The 12,052-nt window shown below is 33.3% G+C and overlaps 1 protein-coding gene across 1 annotated transcript; it reads left to right on the forward strand.

The window, feature by feature from the left end:
• The first annotated feature begins 1,001 nt into the window (after positions 1 to 1,001).
• LOC133329471 (odorant receptor 74a-like) lies at positions 1,002 to 2,749 on the forward strand. Its single transcript, XM_061537945.1, has 5 exons — positions 1,002 to 1,351; positions 1,410 to 1,938; positions 2,282 to 2,383; positions 2,439 to 2,621; positions 2,686 to 2,749. The coding sequence occupies exons 1-5, from the start codon at positions 1,002 to 1,004 to the stop codon at positions 2,734 to 2,736; spliced, it is 1,215 nt and encodes a 404-aa protein (XP_061393929.1). The 3' UTR covers positions 2,737 to 2,749.
• The last annotated feature ends 9,303 nt before the right edge of the window (positions 2,750 to 12,052 follow it).

The raw sequence follows: 12,052 nt of genomic DNA on the forward strand, positions 1-12,052 counted from the left end.
GTTTTTCATTTATTTTTGATCAACTATGCACAAAATATTTACAGTCAACTATGTTTATGCACATACATAGTTGACTAGGTTGCCGGTATTTAATTTGAAAACAACAATTACAAATTTAAAAAAAAAATCTATGGCGGACTGTACCCAGTAGTTCGAGTAACTGGTGATGAACTAGATACTTTACTAATTACCTGTAAGTACCACTAGTTACCACTTCATGCCCTAGACTGGTGAATTTAACATGGGTATGTCATTGGGGAAGTCAATTGTCCCCTGCCTGCGTTACCAGTATACAGTCATTTCGATAGTCGATTCATTACCCTTTGTATTACCAGTAACTACTGAATTGGTATGATACGCGTAGACAACTTTTTCAATTGACAAAAAAATCCAACAGTCTACTTTGTGTTCCGTTTTGGGGTATGAAGTAACTAGATCAACAAGTAACTAGCTATATAACTATATAATAGCAGACAATTGATATTTTTTGAACAACTGGGTAACGACTGATTAGTACCACACACAATAGGGTAATTTTATTAGAATGACAATTTAGATTTATACATTTAAGGGAACAGAATAATCACAAGTGCAGTAAAATATTCCTACATTTACACTGAGGGTCTATTCAGAATCTCTTAATATCTGGCAAATTCCATTGAGATACTGACCTCTATTCCTAACAACACATATTGTGACTTCTTACAAACTTTTGGATCACAAAACACATGCCACATTTTATTGTAGCGGATATTAAACTCAGGTGAATATTGTGCAAAAACATTTGTTAAATTCACATTGCCCCGGCTGAAGTTTGTTAAATGATTTAATTGAGTTATTAAAATTCTGTTATTGTTTTTGTTGTCCCCTTTTGTTTACAAGAAAAATACAAATAAATCCTCAATGGAATTTGTACCATATAAATAGGATATTCTATTGGCTGGATGCATAAACACAAAGTTTATTGTCCTGTTAAGACCAAAGATCTTCTTTCTGTCGTAATGGAATTTCATCGACCTTTGCTAGCTAATGGAGAAATTGCTCCGCTGTCATGGGAAATACGTTTATTCTTTGTCAATGTTAGCTGGCCCATGAAAATGAATGCGAAAAGATTTACAAGAATCTATGATAAGGTCACCTTGGTGCTGGGCTTTCTGTTTTTTTGCTATCAAAATGAGGCCGAAATGCATTTTGTGGTCAATAATATCAATGACATTGGTTTGGCGCTGGAGGGTATGGCTACCTATTTGATACTGGTGGAGGCTCATTTGCGAATCTACAACAAGGGATTGTACAAGAATAGTTTTCGAGAATTTCTCAATGAATTTTATGAGAAAATTTATATGGAAAAGTAAGTGTGCATACGGAAAATTATTTCACTGAAATGTGAATTCGGGTGTTTGTTTCAGATCCTACAACATTGAAACCTACATGGATATACAACGTAAATTGTTGCCGACAAAAATATGCTCCTACGCTTATATGCTGACACTTGTTACGTATTTTCTGGTGCCCGTTTTGGGTTTCTTTAGCCATGCCCATTTGTTACCCTTTAAAACCATATTCCACTACGACCTTGAAATGTGGTATTTTTATGTGCCGACATTAGTTCTCACCCTGTGGATAGGTGTAGCTGTGGTCTCACATTTGGCTGCCGAATCGAATCTATTGGCCACCATTATTTTACATCTGAATGCCCGTTACTTACATTTGCAATCGGATCTCAAGGAATTACAAAACAAAGTTGCATCCGACATGAAACTTCGTAGCGACAAGGTTTTGGGGGAATATCGCAGAGAGTTCATTGAAATCGTTAAACGCAATGTGGAATACAATGATTTTGCTCAAAAATTTCAAAAGCAATATTCGTTTTGTATATTTGTAATGATGGCGTTTAGTGCGGTATTGTTGTGTGTTTTGGCATTTAAGGCAGCAACGGTAAGGATTGGTTTATAATACGAGTATCTATTTTTGATCTATTTTGTCGAATCTTTATTTTGGGGAAAATCATTTTTTTTTTGTCTAATATGATCAAATCTCGATATCCAGTAATGGATATCTGTATATAAAATGTTTACAAAACATAAATATCCAGAAATGAGATCGTATCCTGAAATGTATTTTTCCCAGTATTTGAACCCTGACCTCAAGGTGTGGGTGATGGCCTCCCTACTTTTTAAATACGTGTATACTGTTTGTTTGTCTCTTCCTTTATAAAAAAACGTGCATATTTCTGTTTGTCTTTCTTTCTTCATTATATTTATTACCATTTAAACACCAGCTGGGCATGACTACCAAGAATATTACCTTCATTACCTGGATAATGGGTAAAATTGTAGAATTATTGGTGTTTGGCACCTTGGGTTCGCAACTCATTGAAACGGTAATTAAATCAATTTTTCACGAATACAAAATATCATCACATTTTTTTACCACAGACCGACAAGATGAGCTCCTGCTATTACATGGCCAATTGGGAGGATATAATATTGAAATCAACAAAAACAGCTGACAGCATTGATCTAATGAAACTTATAATTCTTTCGATTGAATTGAATCAAAAACCTTTTTCATTAACTGGCTATAATTATTTTAACGTTAGTTTGGCCACTGTGGTGACGGTGAGTTGCAAAATGTGTCCGTTTGTAAGAAATAATAATAAGAAGAAAAAAATCATTGCTACAGATACTGCAAGGAGCTGGCTCATATTTTACCTTCTTATATGCTTTTCGTTAAGAACACAAAAAGAGGGCAAATGAAACGTAAGTGAACGAGAATGCCAACCAGCAAATTTATTGCCCAGATTAAGAAGTAAAGATTATTTGCTAAAATTTATATGAGTATTTAACTGAAAAATTAAAGAAATTTAATAAAAAAAGATTATTACATTACCCTCTATACTAGATATATATAATTACATTTTTTATTTCCTAGTTCTTAAATTATGTTTTATATTGATAAATATAAAGCCTATAAAAACTTAAGATAATAACATAGTCATATATAAACCAATTTTTAATAATTTTTGGTTTATAATTTAGTAACAAATATTGGTGGTGCTAATATATACGCCTCTTTGAATATATTCGCCATACAATGGGAGCGTATAACTGCTGACGTCACACATACACCTGGTGTAAAAAATTACAATATGTATTAAACCTTTTTTGACTTTAACTTTGCTTTCTCTGTTAGTTAATGAAATTAAACAATTCACAAGTTATAAAAATAAACCTTTTCTACGAAGTCGATGATAAACTACATATTTGCTTTACATTTGAAAAGTTGATAAATAACTGATGAGACTTGCCCATTTAAAGTTATTTGTCATTTTAGACTTTTCCAACATTTAACATGTAAAACGTTTTATACGAATGTGTTTCATTCCTTCCTTTGTAGTTTATAATAACCTAAAAATCCCCAATCCCAATTTACCAATGATAACCCTTTTCAATCAGACCATGTTAGTTTCTAAAGAGCTAACAAAACAGAAATAATAACTTTTCCAATCCGTCATCAAAAGAACATCCTTTTCAAACAATCTCTTACCAATACACATCAAATCATCCAACGTCACTGGCAAACTACAAATTCAGCTCTCTTTTAGTTGGCTGGGGCGTAATTGGTTGCGTTTGAGGCCTTAATTTATATTCGCTATGCGTAGATCATGTTATCAACTTATTTATGGCCACAAAATGTACTTGTTACGGCGTCGACGAGAATTTTCCTTTTTTTCGGTTAAATATGACAGGTTCTGTATGGATGGTTGGTTGGCGAACATTGTTGTGGGCTTCTTTAGTCTATATGTTTGGGTAGTTTTTGTCGCTGTTGTTGTGTAAAACGAGATTGTTATGGAAGTTTAGTTGAATATCTGTTCATTCATCCATAAACATTTCAGCTATTTAAAGTTTATCCACTTTCGATTAGTTGTGGTTGTTATGTGACTAACTCCAAACATAATCTACAGCCACAAAAGGGCTTCACACATACAATACACACGCACACACACACATACTCTCATATAATATTGAATATTGTTTTTACTTCATATGACACTACACAATCTAACCGATGCTGATGTTGCTTATTTTTTCATTTTCATTTTCCTTATGATGTGTTATGAGAAAACGTAGCATAAATGAAATTCCTTGAAATACTTGTAAGGGTTTTTTGCTGTTGTTGTTGTCATATTGTGTTTTTGCGAGAGTGTTAGTGTTTCATTTATTTGGTATACAATATATTGTTGTTGAATCAGCAAAAGAGCATATTTTGTTGTTTATTTTTTGTGGGTATTGCTTTCAAGATATTAACCTTTTCGTAGGAAATGAATATTCCATTTTTTGGGAAACCAATTTAGTACACTTCTTGTTATACCCTACAATTAAATTTGTATAGCATTGATTTGGAACCAATTTATTAATTTACTAAGATGTGTGTTCGGCACACCATTAGTACTCTGTCCAAGAAGGGGAACCCTACTCGTTTTAATGTGAGAAAAGTTCCTCTGGCCTTAGCTGAATCGATATAACAATCGGCCATTGTAATAAAAAACAGATCACAATTAAGTAACGATCGTCACGAAATGCTGAATTGAGTTCGGAATGAAAATCAAGTTTCCAAGTTGTATGTAGCGTATTTCATGATCGTCTCAGCCAGTTGAAGGCTTCTTTTCTTGCTTAACCTAATATTGAAAAAGTTTTCGCATATATTTTGCTTGTCTTGTAAAATGTTTTCATTGCATGTAAGCATAATGAAAGATTGACGAACATTCTGAAATGAGGTTTCACACAAATTAATAAATTTCACTTTCAATATTACCGATTTACTTTGGAGATTGCATAGCTAAAAACAATTTAGGCCACATTTACGAATTTTCTACTAATCCCCTTGGGAATTCAATCTGTTCTTGTTGTTGTTGCTTTTTCTTCGCCGTCATCTTCTTCTTCAAATAACATTAGTTACTCAAGCAGAACTTCATCAGTGTTTTTTTACGAAATTCTTGTTTCTGTTCTTTGAATCCTTGTAAATCCTTGCTAGATAATGAGACCAACAGTGTCGTTAACAGCTTTGCCAGAATTGTTGCTTTAATCAGCTTTTTAAGTTGAATCTTATGGGTGACAGTTTGCCTGCCTGCCTGAATGGCTGCCTGGTTGGCATCAGTACTAACTAATGTGGCCAACAGTGGTAGCTTTTGAAAGCCTAAACTCTACTACTATCCTTCTAATGTCATCGCAGCCTACAAACTGTTGTTGCTGGCAATCGTCTGCTCATTGCCATCACCATTAGCACTTGGTCTCGTTGTTGTTGTTGTTGTTGTTGATGCCATTCTCATTTTCGTTTTCGTTCTAGTTCTCATTCTGGTTATTAAAGTTGGTAATTTTCGCGTTTTTCCGTCGAAATTATACTGTTAGTTTAGTTGTCGTTGTTGTTGTTGTTGCTTTTGCTGGCGTTAATGTATGCTGTTCCCATACTACGTTCGTTGTTCTTGTGTGGTGGCTATAAAAACAATGCAATTTATATTTATGTGAGCTAAGTGGAAGATGTGGTTGCCTTTGCCGCCGCCGTTGCTGCTGCTGTTGCTATCGTTGTTGATGTTGTGGCAAATATACTTAAAACTTCAAAACAAATGCCGCCGACCTACCTTTAGCCATACGAGGGATGTGGAAAGAGTTGTCACAATACAATAATACTAAGACATTTTTCTGAATTCTGTGTAGAGTTTTGGGTATTTTCTGTATATGGTATACATTCTGAAATAATTTAAACTTTAATACGAATAAATCAGTTTTCATTGCAATAATATTTGTAAGAAAAAACAGGATTTTCTTTATTGTTTCATAGTAATCGAATTCCCCTCCATATCTATCTATTAACACTGAAAATATTTTCAGTTTATTTTATAAACTGCAGAACAATTGTTGTCCAAAGTAGCCTCGCATAAATCTCACTCACATTACATACACAAAACTTTCGACACCACCGACCAACGAAGAGCTACAATTTCAGCTGAGCTGGGGGAAAAAAGGCAATTGAGTAGGAAATTACTTGACCTAAATTATGTATTTGTGTGGTTGTATGTGTGCGTTGGTTGGTTGGTTTTAAATAATGAAAATAAAAACTGGATTATCGTAAAAACTTTTCTGTGTTTTCAAAAGGAAGTCCTCGACAAGTACTTTCTTCCAACCTGGCTGTTTTTTTTTTTTTGTTTTAAATATTCAACTAAACTCCCACATTCAGCGAATGTAGATTAAGCTCGTATGTAAATACAATGCGATGGCATAACAATTGAAATTGAAATGCAAAAAAATAAGGACAAGAATAACAAAAAAACGCTTGGGCATTTAAAAATACAATCAAACACATACAAAATGGTCGGGTATTTTTGCTGCTGTTGTTGTTTTATAATACTATATATCACTAAATTGTGAATTTCGAATCCTCTCCGAGGCATTCATGGTGCAGGAGCCGAACGGGTGATAGCCACATACATTTGTCATTCACTACAGAGTCGACTTTAAGTCTGGACAATTTGGTGTTGCCGCCTTGTCGTTCAATAGACCTGTTTTATTTCTGTTCTCCATTCAATTTGTAAAATTAAAAAAAAAAAATGGCGAATAAAATATTGCCGTAGCAATTTTGTAATGAAAAAAATATACGTATGTATGTAAACGAATTATGTTTTTAAAATATTAAAATTTAGAAATACTTTTTATTTCGCAATTATAGTTACGGAAATGTTTTTATTTTCAGATCAGTGGACAATTTATTATATATGGGACTTGCTTATGCCTAAGTGGAGTTTTATAAAACGTAAGTAGAAAAATATATCCATCATAAGCTAATATATATTTCTAACAGTTGGGTGAAAAACTGTTGGATTTGGTTAACAAATTATATAATTGTATTGTTTCTATTGAGAAGTATTTAGATTTTCTGAGACACTTAAAGAAAATCTGTAAAGAGTCTAGGGTTGGAGGTAACATTACAGCAAACTAACTGGCAAAAAATTTTAGACACCCTTTAAAAAATTTTATGAAAAATGTCCACATGCATGGAGTTTAGTTAGTCACATTTACACTTGGAATGATTTATCTGTCCGATATCAGTGGTTAAGAAATTACACCATATGTTAATTGGTTAAGTAAATTTTATTATGGACATAGAAGTTCTAAATTAAGATTAGACCGAGTAATTTCCTTATTATCGACCAAACATCAATGAAAGTGCAAAAAGTAATATCTAATGGGTTTTATATTCACAGAAAACGAAACGAAAGAATATGATAAAAGGGGGCGAAATAATCGTAAATTATAACAGGAAATCTGAATATGTCGACAACAAAGATATACTTTTATTTTTGAGATGTTTCGTACTGCCGCGGAACAAATCATTTTAATATCTATAGAATTTTACTTATTTTTCATATAAAATATCTTACAATTTGGTACAATATTCTAAACGTTCTTATAACATTTACCCTATTACAGATACATTTTTAGTTGGTGCATTTACAAACGTAGACACAGTTTATTACAAAAATAAAGGACTGTCATGTACAAATAAATTTTATAGAAAATGTTAGGAAATGAAAGAAATGTATTTATTATATTTTGAAAGTGTATGTTTCGTGGAAGTCGTAGTTAAAACCATTACCCTAAGAAACAAGAGGAAAATCCCGAAAAGGACAGCAACATAAATGTCATACTTAAAGTTGAATAGTTTATTTTATTACCAATTTTATTTACCTCACTTAAAAACTGTGTTCCACGCAAATTGCAAATTTAATATCTACTAAAGGTTTATTGGTGTTAAAAGCTGATATTGTCAACTGGCAACTGTAACTAGCCTAATTATAGGCTGTGATTTAAAACAAACCACATACATGCTCACACACACATACACACACAATATCGTTATCCTTACATCATAATTTGTTGGAGTTAAATCCTTAAATTGGTTATTAATGCCGGATCAGAACAACAACAACATCCAGAACACCAATGGAAAAAATCGAGTTAAACCTCATTATATTTAATTAATAAAGCATGTTAATTATGTATTCAATCGACACCTACAACAAATACCAATATTCATGCCTAGGTGTTGTAAATATGTATCCTGTCGGTTTTTTTTTTGTAGCAAAATACACATTTATTTACATTAAAACACCTGTACATTCCATGCGTTCACATAGGACATAGATAGCCAGGATGGCACGGAGGCTAGCCATTGGACAGACAACATTTATTTATTTATTTATGGTTTTTATTAAAAACAAAATCGTAGCAACAAATACATAAACGCAATAAGAATTCAAGCTCAATTCCTTTAACAGGGATTTTTATTAAACATTTAATGATATCTTCTCGTATAAAATCGTTACGACCATAAACGGCAGGTGGTCGAATGGCGAACAGAGTGTGTGTGTGTGCATGTGTTTGTGTGGTTTACTAACAATATTCCATTTAGTGGTGAAAATTACATGGACCAGCACTTTATGTTTATCACCTACAATGCCCAACAAACAACGGACGCAAACCATTCCGACAATTGGCTGGGCACCACCACTTGGCAGCTTATTTCTTTACTTTGTTTGATCAGCCACCCCACCCATCCAACTTCATTGTTTTCCTTCTACTCAACATAAAGGCTCTCCGTGCCATCTATCCATATCAACACTCCTCCTAAGTATGGGAATTGTTTGAAATGTTTGCTCAATTGTCTAGTTACTGGGGCAGTTACTTTATCCCACCACACCAAGGACGAAGGAGTGGAGGTGTGTTGGTTCGCTAGGTGTTGTGTGTGCGTTTTTGGGCTGCAGCGGCGGCGTTGGAGGTCAAAGCAGCAGAAGCAGCATTTGCCAAAGAATGTCACGCTGAGCTCACTTTAATTAAACGGGAATGATTTATGAGAAATTCGTATTGGTATGCGACATGAATAAGAAATAAGATGTTATGGTCGGATCTTTGTCTTCCAACGTTCTATCTCACTTCGCCTTAAGCTCAACAATGGAGTTGAGATGAGAACTTCGATACGATTGTATTGAGGAGGAATCTCTCTGTGAATCCTTTTGTAGTTGGTTTTGAGGTTATTCGATTATGGGTATTTCAATTTCATTATTTGATATTCATGTTGACACTTTGTGGTAGCCTTTGTTAGTGGTAATGCTAGGCCCAGGCTAGTTGATGGCCACAGACATTGAGTCAAATCCAACTCATTTCAATCGTTTGGCAATTATTTCGAAATGTTTAGCCAAGGTGGAAAATTTGTACATGTTGCCTAATAACCCCAAAAACGAAACTCAATAAAAGAGGGATTTTTTCGGGTTTTGTTCGAATTACCTAAGAATGGAAATTATATAAGGACTTCACCCATGATTGTTAAGAGGTAATACATGGAAATTAAGGAAAATTATTTGGAATATTTTGTAAAGAATATTATTTATGAAGTTTGGTTGATAGGAGTATTTCCTCAATTAGCACTTATTATTCCCCCCGACCTAACCAGACCTATTTTAAGGTTTCATAAAAATTTTCGTGTTTCTCTGATCAGTCTTATTCCAATTACTTAAATATGACTTCAATATCTCCATTTTAACGTCCAATAGTGACGTTGTCAACCATAGGTTATTTACGAAATCCAGTACGTCAAAATCAAAATCAAATGTTTTCAATTACATAATTCAGAGACAAATTTCCAAATTTAATTATTCCTCTACAAAATCACAAACATCTGGTAATTAATGACATTTTCCAACTTAAGTTCTGCAGTAAAATGTTATGTCAATTTCCCAATTACAACTTACCTCGTTATTGCCCCCCTAAAAAAAAAAACACATTTAGGTAAATGCACCACCTACTTATAAGCAATCTAATGTTGAGCTGTGGATATTGATTCAAGCACATCTGTAGTTCTTTCCCTCTCCCCATTCTAATGCTCGTTTCCGTTTCCGCTCTAGCACTTCTTGTGGTCTTTCTGGTAATCATAGTCAATGCTATTACTTCTGGTTTCTTTAACACACTCTACTACCTTGCATTGGAATGATTCTCCATGGATTTTTTACCACTTCCGTTTTTGGATTTGGCCAAAAGATTGCTGTTTGGGTTCGTCGTATGTTGACTGTCTCTTTGCGTGTTGTATTTGGAAATATTTTGACAATTTCAAGGCTTTATTTGTGGATGCAGCAGAAAAAAGACTTCTTGTCGGTGTTGGCTTGGCTGAAAGAAGATTTTTTCTCTTATGACTGTTTTTTTTTGCATGTCTTTACCTTTGCCAGAGTAAAGTAACAAAACTTGTCACCACTATTGCCATAGTAGCATTAAAATCATCATCTCGAATCACCACCACCGTCGCCTGTACCTCCATTATTTGCTTGGATTTCATTGCCACTGCTCGGATTTCTTGTTATCTCCTGCTCATTGTCAGCAGACCGAATTTCAAATAGAATTCGTAAAAAATGAAATGATTTTTGCTTTCACATTTTTGTGCGGTTTTCTTGCTGTGTCTTTGAATGGATTTATGCTGACACATTTCTTTCTGCTTTACACTTCTCTATTCGAGTTGTGGTGTTTTGTTGGCCTTTTTGGTCAAAAATTCACCAGAGTGGAAAATATCCTTGATAATACAATTAAATTTAATTGGATAATAAAAAAATGAATAAACTATGAAAATTATGTGGAATTTTTAAAGACTTTATTTTTTATTGAATATAAATTGTGGGTGTAAAGTATAATAAATTCAGATTTAATCTCTGATGTGTTTACTTTGAAATTATTGATTTAAATTTAATGTGAAATAATAAAATAACGAATTTACAATATACGCACACAATGGCAAATGTTGAAATATATTTAGAATAATGAAATGGTTAGCAGTGATATGCCGCTCAGGCTTTCTTTATTAATTTGTTCCAAATACCAAATACAATTTTGTGTGCTCTTGTTCTTCTTCTTTTTTGCAAAGTCCTTAAGACAATGCCATTGTTTTTAAATTCAAATTACCAAGGGCCAACAATAAATGATTTTCCAAATCCATTTTCTTAATGTTGCCCTAAGTATACGGTATCATATCTCATTTGTACAATGAAATGTTGCAAATAAATAACATTTGTTGTTGTTTGTGGTTTTGTTGGTGCTATTGTAATTGCTGGCATTTGTTTGCCTGCTATGCTGCATTACTTAATTACTTATTTAATTGCGTTGAGAAGATAAAGTATAGTAAACAATAAACTCTACTATTGTATACCATTTGTTGTTATTGTCGATAACAATTATTCTAAGAAGCAATCATTCGAAGCTATTGCAGAAATGAAATTTATTATTATATTGCCAAGTAAGCATGTACAGTGGGTCACAAGGATATGGGATTTATTACGATGTTATGAAGGGAAAACTTTTGGGGACATAAGTATATTTCCGTTGGGGATAATATAATTGAGGACATATTTGTAAAGTCTGGCTTAACATTAAAGAAGTCTGGAAACCTCTAGAATTAATCTTCGGCATGACAAAATGCCCAAACGTGCATGTTAACTTAATACGATCTGTCCTAAATTTTACAGTATTTTAGAGACTTGATACGCGAATTGAAGGAGATCATCTCACACTGTGAGTATTGTTAAGATTGTTCTGACGTTTGTTTTTATTTGGAGATACTTTTCTATGCAACTAACCTGCGGGTACGTCAGCGTATATATTCATCAATTGTTTTTTATATGCTTATCCGCTTCGACAATCATGTAGGGTATTTTTTTATTTAAGAATGAGTCTCTGTACAGAGTATCCTTTGTGAATACCGCCGATATATATTTCAAACGAAATGAATATCACATATATAAAAATAAAAATTCAAAATAGAGGATATCAATTTTTCAATTATATGACAGATATAGTGTTTATATTATAGTACAAAACGAAACACCACATGCCTCCATTCTATGTCATTTTGATTTGCTTTTAAAGATATTAACCATATGACTTTCGTGCATACACACGTACATACTTATTTATCGTGGACATATCAGATAATTTAATGTTTGCACTCATCTTGCCAC

The sequence above is a fragment of the Musca vetustissima genome, unplaced genomic scaffold (assembly GCF_032173495.1).
Source record: "Musca vetustissima isolate MV318-11 ecotype Yass unplaced genomic scaffold, APGP_CSIRO_Mvet_v1 utg6568, whole genome shotgun sequence".
Lineage (NCBI taxonomy): Eukaryota > Metazoa > Arthropoda > Insecta > Diptera > Muscidae > Musca > Musca vetustissima.